Raw genomic sequence first — 20,660 nt, 5'->3', positions numbered from 1 at the left:
TGAATGAATCAGTTAGCATGCAAAATTACTGTATCTGATGAAAATGAAGTTAACATGCTCCTCTATTAACAGAGCTCTGGTTTATCCTCATATTTTTCTGTCTTGTGATACCAGAAAGCTGAACCAGCATTCCTAAATTTTACAAAAGAGATCTGACACTGTATTCTCGCATGTTACAACTTTCCTGTAGAGTTTCTCCTGTGGAATAAAAGGGCACATTTAATCTGAACACAGATGATGTCATCAGCATTTCCCATAAGGGCTTGTCTTTAGGATGCCTGAGATTTCTCTGGCTGGTTTGCATGAAGCATTGTGCAATTGGCAAAACTGTTGAAGGAGCACCAGGTTCAGTGGAGCAGTACTGTTATTCCTACTTGATCACCATTGGCACTGCAGCTCCGAGGTGTGCCAGGAGCTCACCAGCTGAAGTAAGGGACATGTGGCTATAGTCAAGAAAAAAACCCCACTCTTTTCAGTGAGATTCCTTGAGGTGTCATAATCACAGTAGTTTCTACCTTCTGCTTCCCACTGCCTGTTTCTTTGCCCACCCGGCGGTACCAACTCATAGTTAAGAGAGGCTGCAGAAAGGCCACAGCCCCTCCATGCTGTTGGTCCCCTGAAGAGGGTGTAAGAAGGCACAAATGGCCTCAGTATGAACTTTTTTCTCAGATATTTCCAACTAAGAGCCACATGAATGTCCACGTGTGTACAGTTGAATCAGCAACAGCTGCAGCTGGGAGGTGGTAAGTCTGTCCTGTTTCTAAATACTCATTAGCAACTCTTAATGCCCAAGTAGAGTCACTTCTAGTGCAATCAGAAGTTGACACCCAATATGTGAGACGCACACTTTGATATTTTGGAAGAGTAGAGATCTGTCTGTGAATTACTATTTTTAAACCAAACTGCAAAGCCAAGAGAAAATGTTTTTCACTGTTTGATTGTTACGTTTTAGAAGAATGGCCTTGAGGGTGGAGTGCTTTTTGTACTACTTGTTTTTCACTTCCCTCTATTCTCAGGAGATGTTTGGCAGGATCTTTAGAGGATATCAATTGTGATGTCACCAAAACAAAGGGCCTAGACCACAGTTCTCCTTCAACAAACTCTCCATGATCCTTCTTTGTCTGGATCCACTCCTTCATACAGGCTTGCTTAGCTTGGCCTGCTTTGAATTCTTGGGTTATTTGGTTGGAGTAGAAGTGTATTGCCGGGGCTTGGATGGAAGAGCTGGTGTCCAGAGCCAGGGATTGTCCTTCTGGGGAGGAACTTGGCTAAAGACTCATTTGTACAAAGCTCTGCAAAAACCTACAGCCAGCTCTGCATTTCAGTTAAATGTGTATCACTTTTCAACACACTTAAGATTGATTTCAGACAGCAGCACTAAAAAAAAGGTTATTTGTAATCCTTTGTATGAAATTTGATGCATATGATATTTGTCAGCCAGAGGGCCCCAGACAGGGTCCCTATTCCCAAAGAAGAGCTTAGACACAAATGCATGGATTTCAGGCAGAGAGTTAGTTACTAGATCGGTTTAATCCAAAGCATTATAAATTGCACTTAGCTTTCAGCCACTGGCATGAATTCTGGACACACTGAGGGATTCAAGAGAAATATTGCCTTGACTTAGTAATGACAGAATTTTGACCATTATTTTGGGTAAGACTAGAAGAATGACCTGGGTCATAGAGTAAGGAGGGCTGTTATAAACTACCATTTAAATGTAATTCTCTTAATGAGTATAATGATTTTCTTACTAAAACACGTTTGGTTTACTTGATCCCATAATTTTGATTGTTGTTTACTGTAATAATACTGTAATACTGCAATATTTGTTGACAGGAGCCATGTCCTTTCACAGGTTTTACTTATCTATGCCTAAAATGGCCTATTTCTCCCACTTTCTCCTCATTTAGCAGGACTTTGATTCCCCTGATCATCCTCCTAATCTTTCTTTACATATTTTTCATTTTGATGTAATCTTTCCTAAGCAGGGAAAGCCAGAATTCTGAGCAATACTACAGAACTTTGCACTGTAGAATTGATAACTGCATTAAGAGTATCTACCTCAAAATGACTGATGCATCCTACAATCTCGTTCAACTCTTTAATTTTTGCTTTGAATTATAATCACTAGTTAGGAATATATGTTGTTCCCTGCAATAAACCCCCTGAATTACTGGAGGGAATTACCTTCTCTATGTGCTTTCAGCTGCTTTTGCCTTCCCCACACGTGAATATCTGCCAGCTGAGCAAACACAAACTCCATCTAATGTGTGTCAAAGTAAGAGTGATCATGAACAGTTTAAATATTTCAGCTAATGTTAATAGCTGCAACAAGTCACGAGGTGAGTATGTAGACAGATGGAAGGTGGCTGTAATTGCCCTGCATCAGGAGCACCTGAAAATGATAGCTTTGTAACTGGTGTAGCCAGAGGAGACAAATGCTTGTCCTTACAAAACTCTGCAGAAAGTAATTTGTGAAGATGTAGTCTTGAACATAAGGTGGCTGCCTGTTGAAATGCGTTCATTTCAGATGTGCTTGGACCAAAACTAAAGATGAAACAGTCATGTGAGCTCCCTATTTGGCCACCAGCTTGATGTGCAATTTGAGCAAGTAATTTCATCCTTCTGTACTTCATATTCTCCATAAAAAACCAGCACATGCGATTTACCTTCCTCTCTGCAACAAGCAGATGGAAGTATCTTACTTATTTTTCATTAAATTATCAGTCACAGGATCATTTAGTTTGGAAGGGACTTCTTGAAATCCTCCAGAGTTTAGGCAGTCTCACAGCATGGGAGTGTTATCTTGCGTTCAGATGGAACTTCATATGGCATAATTTGTGTCAAGTGTCTCTTGTCCTGTCAGTGAACACTGTGGAGAGGAGTCTGGCTCCCTCTTAATCCCTTCCTCTCATGTATTTATAAAACCCCATCAGATCCCCCCCTAAGCCTTCTGTTCTCTGGACTGAAGAGTCCCAGCTCTTCTTGCCTCTCCTCATAAGAAAGGTACTCCTTTCTCAAAGGTACACAGCTCATCTTGGAGGCCCTGCACTGGATACTGGACACACTTCATGTGCTGCCAATGTTCTGTCTAATGCAGACTAGGATGGTGAGGGCTTCTGTTGTTGGGAAAGTGCATTGCTGGCTTACAATTAGCTTGGAGTCCACCAGGACACCAAGGTCCTTCTTTGCAGAGCTGTTCTACAGCTGGCAGGTCCTCAGTGTGCATTGCTGCATAGACCTTATTCCTCCCCAGAAGCAGGACTTGGCATTTCCTTCTGCAGAGCTTCCTGAGGTTCATGTTTGTCCATTTCTCCCACCTGTTGAGGTTCCTCTGGACAGCAGCATGACCCTCTGGTGCATCCTGCCAGACTTGTGTGATCTGTGAGCTGGTGGAGGGTGCACTGCTTCTCCATGGCCACCTCATTGTCTGCTTACCTAAAGTGTCCATTGTCAGCTTGTCTGTGATGGTGTTATAGAACATGGTGTTGAAAGCCTTACAGATGGGAAACATCAACTCTCTCATCTGCTAAACTAGCCGCTGCCTTGTCAAAGGCTGCGAGATTATTAACTAATCATATGCTTAATTACCATGCTTAATGCATGATATACTCTCCATAAATCCAGGCTGACTTCTGCCAGTCACATTCTTGTCCTTTATGTGTTTGGACATTGTTTCCAGAAGGATTTACTCCATCACCTTCCCAGAGAATGAGAAGAGTGTGCCAGATGGGCAAAAAGCCAATGGCATCCTGACCTGTATCAAAACCAGTTTGACCAATAGGGCCAAGGCAGTGATTTTCCCCCTGTACTTGGCACTGGGGTAGGGGGCACACCTAGAGTCCTGTGTCCAGTTCTGGGCCCCTCACTACAAGAAAGACACTGAGGGGTTGGAGCATGTCTAGAGAATGGAACCGAGCTGGGGAAGGTTCTGGAGCATCAGGAGCACCTGAGGGAGCTGCAGGGGCTCAGCCTGCGGAAAACAAGGCTCAAGGGGAACTTTCTCACTTTCTACAGCTTCCTGACAGCGGGGTGCAGCCAGGTGGGGGTCGGGCTCTGCTCCCAGGGAACAAGGGACAGGACAAGGCCAAACGGCTTCAATTTGTTCCAGGGGTTGTCCAGGTTGGACATTAGGAAGAATTTCTTCACTGAAAAGTTGATCAGGCATCGGCAGGGATGTCCCAAGGAGGTGGTGGAGTCTTCATCTTGAGAGGTGTCCAAGGAATGGCTGGGCATGGCACACAGTGTTCTGGTCTGGGTGACAAGGTGGGGATCAGGCACAGAATGGACCTGATGATCTCAGAGGTCTTTTCCAACCTGAATGATTCCATGATTCTATAAGAGGTTGATCAGCTTGTAGCTGGGAAGATCTTGTCTCTTGTCCTTCTTGTCCAGGAGAAACTTGTATTCTTTCATCCTTCAGGAACTCCTCTCATTCACCATGAGCTCCAAGATTGTAGCCTGGCAATGTCATCATCCAGCTCCTTCAACACTCATGGGTGAAACTTGTCAGGGCCATCAGTCAAATAACTTAGGAAACAGAGAGAAATCATTAGAAAGCTGTCCTTCTGGATAACCAGATAGGGTTTTTATGAAGTTTGTATATTTGTTACGCAAGGAGCTGTTCAGACTACAAGATAATTATTAGAAAAGTGTGACTCAAGTTTTATTCCAAGTTCTGATACACCTGCTGTGCAGTGAACTTTTGCACTTGGAGTATGAAGCAAACCTGTAGTGCTTTTCAGTTCATTAACAGTATTCAGTTTTATTAAATTAGAAGCTTGCAAAAGTATACTCTACACAAATAATTCTCTTCGCTGTGGTTTCCTCCTCGGTTTCAGTGTTGGTATAAGTTGGTAACAGGATTAATTTTTCTTTCATATGTTAGGCGATCAAAATACCATATACCTTTTTGTTCCTCTCTACCTTACTTTTAAATTTACAGACATACTTCTGAGTAAAAAAATTGAAAACAGAGTAACTGGATAATAACTTCAGGGAAAAAAAAAATTCTGCAAATTTGCTTGTAATGAGATTCATCTGTTTTTCATATCAAGTATTTGATTTATCCTGTATTCTTCAGGATTTTAAAAGGTTGCTGTCTGCTACTGCTGCTTTTGATTATAAAGGAGTGCAATCCCAAAGATCCTTTTATCCGGCAGGACTATCTAAACTTGTTTCTGCTAGTCTCTAGGCTGTGTCTTTGTGTGGAAGGTTAGGAGAAAATGCAGAGTGCTTCACCAGGGAAGGAAAACCTCCAGCACTGGGTTTTATTGCAAGGTGCTGACAGGTGCTTTGTTTGGTGATGGCTGTTTTTTGTATGGGTGCTCTGTTCTGTGTGTAAGTCAGGGAGGGAACAACTGACTTGCTTGTGTTTGGTGGGGTTTTTTAACTGGCAGATGCAATACCATTAACCAAGGTTGTATTAAATATATTGTGTTTTTCTCTCTTTCCTCATTTCTGCAGATCTGTCAGTGGAAGAATGCTGTGACAAGGGTGTTGAATGGGCAAATAAAAACAGAATATGTGCTTCTCTGCCATTAATATCCGAGTCTAGAGAATGCAGGTACATAGTTACATATTATATATTAAAACACAGCTTATACTCTGATGTGAAACCATAGGAATGGCAGGCATTAAAGCTAACTTACAAGCTGAAGCACCCAACTCTCACATCCCAGCTTTTCAACTCCATATGCAGCCTTGGGGAGTACCTCCTGAGTACCAACTTTTCATCCATCAAGTCCTGCTAATTTTTGCTGTCAGTCTAATGTAGATTCAGCCAGCCCTAACCCATGTGGCATGTACTGCCTCTTACTCAGAGGTTTTCCCACTGTGCTCTGCTCACAGGGACTTGGGCTTTGCCTGCAGTCAGGACATCTCAGTGTGGCTGCACTAATGTCACCAAGGTGGTTGTGAATGTGGCCACATTTCTGGGCAAACGTTTATAAAGAAACACAGCAGATCCTTCACATGACTAATCTATGGTTTGAAGAAGTACATATGTGTGTATGTATATGAGGCAGCCTCCTGTGGTGCTACACAGGTAATTGTTCTGCAGCCCTTAGCTGACTTTAGCTTTAAGTTCCCCCACAGAGCAGTTCAAGGAGGTTCCTAGTGAGGCCAGCTTAGGAAAGGAGCCTACTAGAAAGATGGAGAGAGGCTATTTACAGGGGCTTCATGCTGACAGAAAATAGGATTAGATTAGATATTCGGAAGAAATTTTTCCCTGTGAGGGTGGTGAGGCCCTGGCACAGGTTGCCTGGAGAAGCTGTGGCTGCCCCATCCCTGGAAGTGTCCAAGGCCAGGCTGGATGGGGCTCAGAGCAGCCTGGGATAGTGGAAGGTGTTTCTGCCCAGGGCAGGATGGGTGGATGAGATGAGCTGTAAGGTCTCCTCCAACTCAAACCCTTCTGTTTTTCTATGATTCTATGAAATGAATCTGACTGTAGAAAATAGAACCCTTCAGTTAATATACAGATTTCTTATTGCTACTGAGAATGGATAGGATATTTCTGTTTGTTAATCTACTAAGTGAAATAATGAAGACAAATGTTTAATTAAGATTTTGATTCTACTGCATCTTTTATATGTTGTTTTGGCATTTGTATTTTTTATGTCAATGACAGTTTGCATTATTTTTGCTATTACATGCACTTATTACCTTTAGTAATTAGTGGAGCTAACAACTGTTAGTTTGAGAGGCAACTTCAGATAGAAATTTGTATTTAAAACACTTTGCTTCCCTCTACTCAAATGGATTGCAAAGTGATTTAACCTTGGTAATTGTAGAAGTGTTGGGTTGATCTTTATTACAGAAAGAATGCGTCTTCTAGAGAAGTCTATCCGTGTTTTCTGCCTTTTGCATTTATACTGGCATTGAAAGTAGTCTCTTATGCAGAAGCATTGACAGATAGGAAATGCCAATTTAGGAAATACTTGGAGAGTCATAAGAATTAGAGACGAAACAGAGGCAGGAAAAACAGGAAACCAAGTTTATTGAACAATCTGGGAGTGAGTATCTTGATGACTTAATAATATATTGATTAATGTGGGTTGAGATTCTGCTGTAAATAATTTATTCTTCAAAAGGTTTTCATTTTAGAGACTCACTAGGACTTCATAGGAACGGGAGAAAAAAGCTCAGTAATACTTTGTCTAGCTTTCGTGCATAACTGAGATGTGGTTAAGAAAATTATCCTAGTGAAATAAGAGGCACATATTCTGTGAGAGGTATGAGCATGTCTTGACAACACTCTAAGTTGATAAACTCAGTTTGGTTGCATTTTTTATGACTGCATGCTCTCCCTGAAGCTTGGTTTCATTCTAAAAACAACGAAGTAAAATAGGCACCTTTTTCAGCATCAGTATTATTTTACTCCAGTTATAATTGCAGACTGGCATATCTGTTAGAGGTACAGAAAAATCACTTTGGGATGCCATTTCAGGTACAAAGGTCAGGGCCAAATTCTGCTCCTAATTGCTGGTGTAACTGGAGCCAGAACAAGCACTGAGGGAGCATGATTCTTTTTGCAGGCACATGAGAGTAGTGACACTACTACATTTATTCCTGCTGCACAAAGACAGGAACAGACCTGGGTTCATTGCCCTTGTTGAGGTCTAGGCAGGTGAAAATAGAGGACTGAGAAACAGGATGGCCTTTTTGGTCACAGATTTTCAAAAGAACTTGGTTCCTACTTAGACTCCTGCATGAAGTGGGAGCTGCTGGGGGTCACATGTCAGCATTCCTGTGGCTGTTTAAAGCTGGGATCCCCTGACCAGCTAGTGCAGTGCGGTGTTGACCATCTCACTTGAGTGCTCTAGAAAAGTGGGAGGGTAGAAAGCTGTATCATTTCATGCCAAGGGGAGTTGTTTGCCCTGTGTATTTTAGCTTCAGTTTGCAAGTTTAGCAGTTGAACACAAGGGGAAAACACATTCTGAAGTGAGCAGGTTTGTTAAAGTTCCTGAAATAAAAGATATTTTTTTGCAGTTACTGTGCAAAGACTGTGTAACACAGAAGAGAATGGATGTGAGTCCTTTCCCCAGTATGCTTTACAAAAACATCCATGCTGGTTTTGGATCATCTGTTTAGAATAGTAATAACTTAGTGGTGCCAGATTCAGACTCCCTCAAAGGAAGGGAGACTCTACTGCTAGAGTCTCTTGTTTGTGTGAGGAACCAGCTGCCTTATTGAGTTAGAATTGCATCCCCTTGGCCATTTCCCAACCATTTAAAATACAACCATAGTAATCATAGAATCATGGAGTGGTTTGGTTTAGAAGGGGCCTTAGAGACCAGCCAGATCCACCCCCTGCCATGGGCAGGGATGCCTTCCATTATCCCAGGTTGCTCCAAGCCCCATCCAATCTGGCCTGGGACACTTCCAGGGATGGGGCAGCCACAATTTCTGTGCCAGGGCCTCACCACCCTCACAGGGAAAATGTCTTCCACAGTAAACAAAGAATTGGTTTCCAGCCCTGTCATTCTCATATCTGCCGTGCATCCCAGAAACAAGGTGACAGTTCTGGGTTCCAGCATATTTGTAGTATTCCTCTCCCAAAGTCCCTTGTGGTTCCTGAGGGACGAGTCAGCTGTGTCAGTGTCACTTACTGAGTATGGTTCAAACTACAGACATATTTACTTTTTTGTCCTACACAAAGTGAGGCAGACCCTGTGTGAAGCTCATAAGTTCTAAAGACCCCTCTGGTTGCTCTTACTCTACTGCATTTAAGCTGAAACAAGGCTCTGGGCCCAACGTCTGCAATCTCTTACTGTGGTTTCTTGTCCCAGACAAGATTTTATCTCATTGCGTTATCTCTCTGGACAATGTCAGTGTTTATCTCTGTGTCTTTGTGACTCAGTAAATACAAGTGTAGAATTTTAATGAGTAATATCTCTGGCTGTCATCACAGCAAGTCTTTTCCCATTCATTCATTTTCTTGTGGTGTGGTTAAACTCACGGCAGCTGGAAAGAGCTGCCATTTAATTTTGGAACTCAACCTGTCCAATAAGTTTTCTTCCTTTCTAAGTGAAGAGTTTCCCCTGCACAGAGCTCTTAGCAAGTGAACTTAATTCCCGTGCCAGAAACAGTCTATCTCCATATGGTATTTGCATGCCTTTAACAATGTGTAGCCTTTCTGGAATTACATCAGGAATAACATTATTTATTAGTGTTGCAAGAATGCAGACTGAAGAATCCAAGGCTGGAAGACCTAGCTTGTTTTCGCAAAATCATTCTTTTAAATTTTGATATTTTATCTGAGACCTTCCACTGTACATATGAATAGCACTGACATAGCTTGAAAGAAGTAAAATGAGAGATATAGAGGGTAACAAAAGTAGATCAAAATACATTGTTTTCAGAAAAAAAAAGTTAAATTTTAATGCTTTTATGAAAACAAGTGAAATAAAAAAAAAAAAAGATTATGAAATTTGTGCTGGTTTAGGACTGCATCCTCTAGACATGAGAATATAAATATGAAAATATTGTGGACAGGAGTGTGTAGATTTTCATCTGGAAATTAACTCCATAAAAATCAACCATATTGGTTAAATTTTAGCAGAAAGTAAAAGTGAGAATATAAACTGTGATTTCTTAAATTGATTTATAATAAAATTATCTAGTAGTGAAGTAAATTTTAGACCAACATCTGAAAAAACAAATAAGGATTTCTTAAATGTCTTGGTGATTTTTGTTCACTAGTGAGCCATGAATAATACTCATCCTTCAGAAATGCATGATTTTACCTGAAATATCTGGAATTAATATCAGTTATGAGTCCTCATATTCCTAAAGGTTCAATATTTAGTGTTATACAATATCTGCCATATTGTGAATACCTGCTTATTTTCAGAAAAATTGAGTGCAACTTGGCTGTAGGATTTGGGCAATGAAGTGTGATTTTATTGTTGTTGTTCTCAGAATGAACAAATGGTATTTTAATCTAATATCCAATTAATGTTTAATTCCTTGTTACAGTTGGGTTGGACCACATGACTTATGAATACAGCTGTGGGAAACATTTTAAGAAACTTTCTTGTTTTGGTTGAAATTGCATGTTTTTCAGAGATTTCACAGAGTTGGCTTGTGTTTAAAAAAAACAAAGCCACACCAGGAATCAAACAGATCTACTGAAAGACTGCTGTTTTTTGTTTATTTGTTTGCTTGTCTGTGGCTAACATATCTAGCTCCTCAAGAGAATCTGGAGGGGTAAAGTGGCTGGAAAGTCTCAGCTCCCACACTCTTGGGCTTGGAGTTTAGTTTTTAGAGGCTTCCAAAGCCCTGAAAGTCAGACCACCCCAGAGCTGGGCAGGGAATGGAAATTCTTCTTCAGAGGGAATTTCAGCAACAAAAAAGCTACACATTCTTCCAAACTGGAACTAAATCAGATATCAAAAACTTAAAATATACTGCCAAATAAAGTTACTGTCCTGGGCTTAACTTCTTGCTATGATTTTAGAGTCTATTTTTGAATAATTTGTTCATGAAATTATCCTGGTTTTTGTTCCTATGCATTGAAATATCATGGCTGTTTTTGTCCAAGTGAGAACACTACAGTCAGACCATTACTAATCACAGAACTGTAGAATTCTAGAGTAGTTTGGGTTGGAAGTGACCCATGTACAATCTAATAAATAGAAATTGGTATCTTCAGGAATGTATCTTGACAACTTGGTCTCACCCACATGCACAGAGATGCGTAATTTGAGCCCAGTACTACATGTCCCCTGCTTTTAGTTGCCTGGCCTGAGAGCTGAGGGAGTCCCTCATACTGCCCAGGAGCTGAAAGGTCATCCTGTGGTCCTGGAGAGCAGGAAAGCTGCTCCAGATGGGATGCACAGTAAGCCACTTATCCCAGGTGATGGTGGGAGGAGCCTGTAGCTCAGTGGTTCCACTAACCCACTCCTCTTCCTGATATTATCAAAATTTTCAGCAGTGGAATAGACGATTTTTAGGAGTACAGGGTATTTTTCTGTTTCCCAGTGTCTGTAACAGAAGCCAGTAGTGGAAGAGCTTTACCCACAAAACTACCAAATAAGGCAGAGTTACACCTAAAAGTAGAGTGGAGAGAGGTCTTCACTGGGCTTTGTATTCATGTCACAGTAGCAACCAGACTGGAGGAGTTTGAAGCTTCCTCATGGAGATTTTTTTCCCTGCAGGAATAAGTTTCCAGCTTTTTCACTGATGTTGAGGTAAAATAGATTTAATGAGCAGTGTAATGAAACTAAGTTTCCTGCACAATTTTATTCTGTCTCCTCTCCTCATCTCCCTTCCCTGTAATACTTTTCTTTCCCTTGTCTTTCTTTTCCCCTTGCTTGCAATACACTCTGCTGTTTCTCACTGTGACTTCCCTTGGTATCTTCATTTCCCTCCATTATCTCCAGGTGTCCCACAGAACAATGCTCTGATCTTCCTTCCACGTGCCATACCTGTTGATTTGGGGCAGCAGGTGCAAGGGTAGACTGGGATTGCAGGCTCTCACAAGATCCAGGGCCTGACTTCTCCATTGCATCAGACTCCCCAGCCCCATCTGTCACAAAACCTGCCAAAATGCAGCCCTGAAGACCTTGAGCCCTGAGGCAGGTGTGGTTGAAGTCACCCGTTGGTTTATAAAAGTTATTAGGACAGACTGCAAGGTAGATCAGCAATGAAACTGTATTAAACATGTCCCACAGACAGTCTGCCTCCTCCCAGAGAATATATTTATTTTGCAACAGTGTTCCCACAGAACAGAACTGACCCTTTCCACATAACTAGTACGAGTACTAATTGTCAAACCTTGCATCCTCTGTTCTTGACCCATATGTGACATTGTTCTCCCCTTTGTCCCATGCTGTTGGCAGCATGACCCAGGTGCAGTGCTGCCGCAGCCAGCTGGAGAAGCAGTCCTGTTCCGATGGGGTTGAATTTGCCAACGTGCGCGAGGAGTGTGACTCACATATTGCCAAAAATTCCACCTGTGAGGCCGAATACTTCAAGGTGAGACATCAGAGGTACTCCTGTTTGTCTCTAAGAAGTGGAATTGAGGTTATTTAAGGTTGACCCTCAAGGTCATTAGACTTGGTTTGCTGCACATGAGGAGGTTTTTCCTGCCTGAGACCTCATGTCTGTTAAGGCCGTTCACTTTGTCCATCTCTTTGAGGAATGGAGCCCTGTTCAGCAAAGCAGACTGCCACATTGCATTTTAGCTGAGGCAGAGGGGAGAATGCAAAAGGGTGAAAAATCCTGAATGAGTAATTGGCCAGGAAACTACTTTTGCATGAAAAGAGGACATCAGTGCTGTAATGACAGATGGGTGAGAAACTCAGGCACGTTTCAGACTTCAGTTTTCACTAAAGCATCGTAGCCTAAGGTCAGACTCACTGGTTTTCAACAGTGGTGGTCTAAAGGGGTTGGACTGAAGTTAATCCTCTCAGGCTACTTATAATTCCAGCTTGTGTAAGTGTTCTAATTTAACATGACTCTGACTTACAACTGGATAGAGAGATCTGTAAGCCTGTGATACCAGCATTTGATAGCAGAAGAAAAATGCCTTTTGTTGACATCTCCAATTAATCTGTGCCCTGCCTTCCATCTTTATTACTGTCTTTGTCTCCCACTGCCTGGAACGGAGCATAGTCATACCTTTCTTCAGAGTATTTTTGGGAGAATGTTCCACCAATAAGATCATGACCTTGACCATGAACCAGTCATGAACAGTTTTTGGCCTGTTATGGATTTCTTTCCACAGTGACGAGAACAGATGAGAGTGATTTTACTTCTTCCCACTGCTTCACGATGCTGAATGATTCATTCAGTTAAAATTTTAAAAATCTACTATACAAGGATGGCAGACAGTATCTGTCTGACAAGTGATATTCTAGAAAATGCTGGCTTGATCTGCTCCTGTCAGTGGGATGCCACTGATTCCAGGGCTGGGAAGTAAACCAGGTTCTCACTGGGAGTAGAAGAAAGTAAACACATGCTAATGAGGCTGATATTGTTGGGTTCTCCTGAGTCTGTCTGCATGTGTGGTATTCCCTTGTCCCATGGTGGAGTGTGTCTCCCAGTGGGGGCATGCATCACTTGTTTATGATGTCCAGGGAACACCCTGGTTTTGGCACAGGAATTCCTGTGTGCAGCCTTTACTGCTGGGAAGCATGTCTCCCTCAGTCTGAATGTGGCACAAAATAATATTTCACTCTCTGTGTCAATATTTTGAAGGGCTCTGAGCAGATGGACAAGGACTAATGGGGAGAACTCTGCAGATCCAAGTGCTTGTGACCAAAGACAGGATTTTAGCAGCAGTACTATTTTAATCACACACCATGGGACAACTCTAAAGCAAAATGCAACTGTTCAAGGAAGCCCGCTTACCCACCAATTGCCTGTTGTTTCTCTATGCAGGCTTGTCAGCATGAGGAAGAAGACTTAATGGTGTTTTTGTAAAGAACCAGACCTCTTTAAAGATGGCAGATATAGTGACAGTTTTATTATTAAACAAATTGAACTGGGCCGTGATCTCTGGCCCTGAGAAGAAATGGCTCAGCACAGCTGTCACGTAGCTGCTGTCCTTCCCCTGCAACACACAGTGCAGGAGGGCTGTGCTGCCCTCAGAGCACACTTCAGCCTTGTGTAGAGGTAGACAAGAGGTAGACAGAGTGTTAGTTACCATTAAAGCTTGCGGATATTTAAACATTACAGGTGATTGTAGGGTAATGCCCTGAGCCCACATTCTGTCCCTGTTTAATTTACTGGTATAAACATAGTCTGAGTTAATTTATCTCTTACAGTCACATTCTGCCCTTCCACACCCTAACAGGAACATCCTACACTTAATTTCACTGAGGTAGGAGAATCTTTGAAGGTAATCTCTGATCCATGGTGGACATAGGTGACTTACGATCTAATATCAGTGAACAGTTCATAATTTCTTTTGTTGACTACATTTTAAATTTGATCACCATACAATGTCTGGAAGTTGTACCTTGCTGTGGTAAACAAACTTGCATCTCATTTCACTGAAGTTGGTCCATTTTTTTTGGCTTAGGTCATGTCTTTTGGATCTTCTTTGTCTTCTTCAAGGAAGCAGGAAGAATGATTTAGTAATTCAAATAGTAGGATTAAGTGCAGTCCTTTGCAACAAATGAAGCAGCTAAACTTTCCTTTGAATCCAAAACTTGGGATTGGAAAAAAGATAAAAAGTTAATATTTTGAAAACATTTACCTTAGCTTTTACACATAAAGGCAATAGGCATAGAAAATGATGGAGAGAATTTTGTCCTCTGGTTGTTTGGAAGCATAGTTTTTCTAGCCTCGGGAAAAAAAAAAGATGCAAAATGAATGAGTGCTCTTTAAAATCTTCATCAAAAGAAAGCAATCAATTTCTAGACATGATGTTGGTACATGGGATGTAGAAATTATATTCTGGAAGTCTGTACCACAACAGCCCTGCAGAAAGGAGTGCAGCTTCTAGACATTTACCCACCGTCAAGGTACTTGGACATTTTCCCCAAAATTTGTCAGGTACTTTTCAAAGGTTGAGATATGTCCTTATCTCAAAAGTTTTTTCATGAATACTTTGTTGTGTGTAATAGGTGAGCACAAAAGTTTTATTGCTTTGGACTGCTGAAAATATTTTTAATTTTTGTTTATCTCTTTGAAGTTCTGGAAAATTCCTCTGAATTATTATTAGGTTTTTGATCAGCATCTAATGAATTTCAGCAAGGGAGAGACCTCTTGTGGACAGTTACCAAAAGCTGTGTTACTACAGGATTCACACGAAAACCGACAACTTAAATCCAAACATAAATAATAAGAAATATGGCAAAACTATTGTCAGCTTTACATAATCAAGAGACCTTATTCATCTATGGAATTTCAGGTGCTTCCTAATCACACCAAAAATACATCTTCAAATTTCTCATATGTAACTTCACCTTCCTTTCTTTGAGAAGGCAGTCAAGAGATCATGAGACTTCAGGTAGGACACAGTGGTCTACTGTCTATTCAAACATGAGGAGAAAGGCATGGCTTTGAAGCTGCATGGGATTTTGCTAATACCAGGGGAAAAATGTTTGATATTACTATTATTGGAGTGACTAAAGAAGCAAAATTAATGATCACATTTTAAAAAAACATCAAGAGAACCTCTGTAACTCCCAATATGAACACCTTGTGACAAGATAAAGAAGTACACTGAGTCTTCCAGCAGAAGCCAATGAGGATAGCAGAATTACATAATGTCAAAATTTGTCAAGGCATCACACTATTCAATAACTTAAATAATATTCAATTATTAAAAATATGCAGGTTTAAGTCAAATAATGAATCTTTAGCTCACTTTCACTATTTGTCTTCTAATTTAGGATTGGGAAATATAGTTACATTTAAGAACTTTGAGAAGGATGCCTCAGCAAATTTATTGATATGTTAGAATAAATATTGAGAAATGTTGCAGTCATCATGGGTTTATTTCTAAAGTCATCCAAAAAATCCAGAAAATATGGAATTATCCAGACATAACAGGATGAAACTGGAGCATCTTCCACTGGATGGAAATGGTTGGAGAAACTAGTTAAAAAATTGGGTAGTAGGAACCATCTCACCAAACGAGTAAATAAGGGAAAAGATGTATCCTAGAGAGTGGGAGGTCATGAAAACAACACCCCAGCAGATAAGGCCACAAGAGAGAAGTTCCAGCCCTTACAGCAGTGTGCAGCACGGAAAAGTTTCTGTTCTGTATTAATGACATCATACAAAATGGAATATTACATACTTCAGGATGTTATTACTATCTTGCCCTCATGCTGCTCTAAGTTTTAAAAGTGGCTTTCCATTCAGTACAGGGAGAGAAACATGTAATTGCTAACAAGGGAAAACTTAGAATATTGGCAGGGACAGACATCTCAAAGTAATGAAAAGCATTTCATAGTTGCCTTCTTTTTAGCAGGTGTGGTGCTTAAAGCACCAAACTATAGAAATTTAGTTGAAAGGTTGGTTATTTTATATTCCATCTGTTCTGTTTAATGGTGCAGGAAATTTTCTTCAACCAAAATAGAGTCCAGAAGACTAACAAAACTAATAAAGACAGCTTAAATCTGCTTCCATGTGAGAGTAGCAATTGGCAGACACCAATTCCAGAGAATCAAACACTTTTGCTGCTTTCTGACAGCAAGGCAGAAAACTGAATAAATCAGCAGCATCTTCTCCATTTAAAATAAAGGAAGCCTCCATGGGATTAACTTGTCCTGTCCTTGCTTCTGTGGTGTATTCCAGGACTGCAGTTCAGCAGGTCTCAAAGAGGAGGATCATGTGTTACTCCTGGAAGCCATGTCAGGACAGTGATGCTTTTAAATAATGTCGGAGTACGTTTTTCAGAGCAAAATAGCTCCTCTTTATGACCTACTAACACAAACCTCAGACGAGGTGTGTTTCTTCCTTCAAGGAGGAAATGGAGTAAGCAGCTCCAGTCAAACTGAGCCCTGAGCTTCACTGAATGTATCTCATTTTAATTAAACTGGACACAAATGGGAAGCAGAGGTGTGAAGAATCCCTGGTGTTTTTCTATTGGTGCCAAGGGGAGATAACTACTGACATTGTCAAAGCTCACGTTGCTTTGATTTTGTTAATATTTTCATTTTTTTTTAACAGACATGTTGTTACTGTTGTTTGCTGGGAAAGGCTGCCCAAGTTCAAGGACAGAGTTGTGAACCCAACCCGAAGATGGGATATCAGTGTGGAATTGTCTTCAGAACTTGTTGTGGGAAAGGTGAAGAAGGCATTGATCTGTCCATCAGTGATTATGCTCCTAAAAAAGAGCCAGGTATTTTATTGCATACTTAAAAGGGTGAGACACAAAATGATACAGGGTGCAAGGAGTGTTTTCACTTTAAATTATTTCTGTTGGAATTCCTCTAATTTGTCATCTCATCTGAGTAATTTAATGATGCATGTTTTGGAGCTCATTTTTTTGGCTAGTGACAGCTGAAAGGCTGTTGTTGAAAATAAGAGGTGGAAAGAGGTCACTCAGTTTCTGGTGTCAGAACTTAAATGTATGAGAGCTTATTTTGGCAACTAATGATATTATCTTGGAAGTTGGACATAAGCTATTAATTTTAATGGCATTTTGCCCACTGACAAATGCTTAATTAAAATGAAAATCAACAAACATTTCTTTGAATTGTGTTGAAAAGCTAGAGTGCCTTTGCCAGCTCAGCAGAATGCAAATATGTGAGAGACAAATGCCCAAAAATCAGGGATGTTTGAAATGCTTGGACTGTCTGGGACAACTGAAAATCTCCAGGAAGTGTAGGACTTTTTTCTTTTGATACTACCAAAAAAGAGGAGTACCTAGATGGCAGCAGCTCCTGATACACTTCTCCATACCTAGTCCACAGAGCTGAAGAGGATGAATCTGTACATCCTGACCCTTATAGAACCTCATTTGTTTGGGTTTTTTCTTTCCCTTCTTCACTTAGCAGACAGACCTGAAACTGCAGACAAGTCATGCTGTGTGATGTTGCCCCCTTCGAGGGCTGCCAAGCACTTCAATCACCTGGCTGGCAGACCACAGGCAACAGATTTTGGGGGACATCATCCTAATCAATCATTTAAACACAAGCCCCATCATAACAGCTTGCACTGGTCTGTTTGAGCCAGCATCTTAGCAGACTCATTTCAAGTCTTTCAAGCCTGGCTTGTCTCAGTGTCCCCCTTATCAGGTAACAGCTAGAAGTGCCCTTTCAGGCAGTTTCTCTTGGGTGCTGTTGTCTCAGGAGGGGAATTTCCCCTGTCCGTTAGCACTGGCTGAGGTGACTGGACTGGTAGATCCCTGGTACTCAGACATCCCTGCTAATAACAGAAGTTTGCATACTCAATGTACCTGTATGGCATGAGAAATATATCATCTATGAGCACTGCAAGCATGGCGTAGAGTATTTCCCTGCTTTGCCTTTGTGGGAAAGTGACATACACAACAATCATTAGTATGATTATTGTGGCAGACATAAGAGCCACTGTGCATTGCAAAGTTGGGGCTGTGTCCATGACAGGACAATGTTCTCATCATTCAACTAAGAATCAAGCTTTTACATCAAGAAACCCTATTGACAATAAAAAAATGCCTGTAGAAAGGCAGAGCAAACAACACAAATAGACACTCTGGTTCATTGTGAAGGGGAAATGAGGCTCCATTTTGTAAGGCAGATTTTTGGACTAGAACCTTGTGTTTGTTGTGCCATAGCAGTGCTTGAAGGGCATTCTGCTGCAGGAGTAAGGCAAGCTGGCTCTCCAAGTCACATAAAGTGTTGCCCACAGGTTGGACTAGATGGTCTTGGAAGTCTTTTCCAACCTAATTTATTTTGTGATCTCTGGTGTTATATCCCCAGAGGCCTATACAAAGTCCAGTCAGACTTGGGCAAACTGATTTAATCAGCTCTGCATAACTGAAATGTGGCCCTATGGCTTGAAGATTCAGTGAACCAACCCAGCCTCATGGCATTGCACAAACATTGCTTTCACATGCTCTATGCATCCCTTGCTTGTAAGTGACTGCTGGTGGAATGGGCTCATGGACAGTCACTGAAACAAGCACAAGCTTCCTAGTCCATAAGCAGAGTATTTTGGGATTGTGTTCTGGGATATATATCTTGAGATACATACATGAGGCAGGAGTATCGCAGATCAAAACTCTCCAATGTATATATTTGAAAGAATGCTGTAAATACATGCTCAAAAACGTAGGTGTGGAGTTCTTTTTGAAATGAAGTCTAAATAAATAACTGAGGTTAATCTGATTTTCATTAAATCTCTGAGTACCCCAAGCTACTATAAAGCCAGCGGAAGCTAAGCATGCCTCAACAACATGCCTTATGAAAATGAGGTTAAACTCTGGTTGAAAGTCTGACATTAAGAATCTGCATTTGAAAATCTCAGTCCATATGTAATCTATGATCACAGTGTGACTTTCATATTGAATCAGTCAGATGGAAAACGCCCCATGGCCATGAGCATTTAAATGTCAAATTTAAGAAATAGCTGTAAAATATGTAAATAATGCTTTTAAATTTTGTTCTGGTTTGTCCAAAACCCTGGTGTGAGTTCCATCCCAAGCACACAGTGTTTTGCCTTGAGAAGAAAAGTGCTTTCTCCTCTAATGCCTCTCTCTCCTCTTTTTAGCTGAAATTTCAAAGGAGGAACTAGACCAAGAAGATCCTTATCTGCATGATGGCTGCAGAGGTGAGTCAGGTGACTAGTCCTGCTAGCCAGCACTTTTGTGACTGCTTGCAATAAAGTGAAGCCAAATTAGATCTAGAGATTAGCCAAAGCCTTTTGCCTAGGATAGTTATGGGTAAAAAAAAAAAAACAAAACACCAAACCATGAGGAAGAGCCTTTCCAAGGAGTAATGGGCCACTAAGTGATGTCTGAATAGTTCCTAAATACAGGGGAGGCATTGTCCCTCACAGTGGATTCAATCTTATCCAACTGCAGCTGACACAATGCATTTAACTTCTTCTTAACTTCTAGTGGGTAATATCTCAGAAGTGTCACCCTTGAACATGTGGAGTATTTGGGATTCTTCAGAATATGGTGATCCTATATTAAATATGTGCATCTTTTATTCTTCTCTTGGTGTTTGAATATCAAGGTGTTTGAATATGAAATTAAACTTGTTTCTGTTTGTGATGTATCACCTGAAAAAAAGGAAGTCAAAAGTGGCTATTGTCCTGATTAGTCATGCTGCTGTGCCCTCCTTGGAAACATGCATTTGGAATATTGCTCTGCTAAGTATTCTGATTTATTGCTTGTCACATGTGATTTACATATCTATAAACCTAAATTCAGCAGTGATTCATTGTTTTCTGCCAACATTTCAGAAATGTATTTAGGATAAAATCAATTTAATAGGCTTATATCCCAGTTGAAAAATTATTTACTGTGCTCCATGTTCTACAGCTGTTACACTCTGGAGAGAATGGGAATATCTACCAGGTCATTAGTGAACCAGATTCAGCAATACCTCTCCTCCTTGACTCCAGTTGCTAATTACAAGAGATGACATAGAAATATGTGTTACATATTTTCCCAGCATTATTTCTTCATGTAATCAGTTGTGGTATTTCTTAGTTAATCAGCTGTCTGCAGGAGATGGATTGGTATTGCTAATTGCCAATTGGTGGTTCTGTCTACAGTATATTTTCTGATAAACTTGGCATGCCAAAAGTAATTGTGATTTTCTGAACTTTAACAAGGGAAACTTAAACTTCCTGGGTAATGGAACTTTCAGCAAATTGTTTTGGAGCACCTTTATGTTACATGGGGGTATTAATTCTGTTCTTCTAATGCTTCCACTACAGGTTTTACTGTGTCAGGATGGAGCTCACAGTATTAGCAGAGATTCAGAGAGCAGAGGCTGTTGCTCTCAGCCACAAAACTATGGTTCCACCTAATTTTCAGTGATGCATTAATTGTCCTGACCTCATTAGAAACTGTTGTACTTAGAAAATTATTTATAACATATTATAGCTGCAATTGCTCACATGGATTGTGCCTATCTCACACCTTTTGTTTAATACTTATACAGCTATTCTAAAAAACACGACATGGGTTCTGTTAGTACTAAGAATATCTGCGGCCTTACAACAAGTATTTGTTGTTGGAACTATATAACGTTTTCTCT

The 20,660-nt window shown here is 40.7% G+C and overlaps 1 protein-coding gene across 3 annotated transcripts in view; it reads left to right on the top strand.

The window, feature by feature from the left end:
- The window catches only part of FBLN1 (fibulin 1), a 74,185-nt gene that overhangs the window by 9,713 nt on the left and 43,812 nt on the right, over positions 1–20,660 (top strand). For all 3 annotated transcript variants that reach the window (XM_066319462.1, XM_066319463.1, XM_066319464.1), the window contains exons 2-5: positions 5,467–5,566; positions 11,844–11,979; positions 16,633–16,804; positions 19,159–19,218. In XM_066319462.1, coding sequence (XP_066175559.1) covers positions 5,467–5,566; positions 11,844–11,979; positions 16,633–16,804; positions 19,159–19,218 — 468 coding nt within the window. The remainder of the gene's footprint in view (positions 1–5,466; positions 5,567–11,843; positions 11,980–16,632; positions 16,805–19,158; positions 19,219–20,660) is intronic.

The sequence above is a fragment of the Sylvia atricapilla genome, chromosome 5 (assembly GCF_009819655.1).
Source record: "Sylvia atricapilla isolate bSylAtr1 chromosome 5, bSylAtr1.pri, whole genome shotgun sequence".
NCBI classification, from domain to species: domain Eukaryota; kingdom Metazoa; phylum Chordata; class Aves; order Passeriformes; family Sylviidae; genus Sylvia; species Sylvia atricapilla.
The sequence above is the reverse complement of the archived record's forward strand: the minus strand, read 5'-3'. Positions and strand labels throughout refer to the sequence as shown.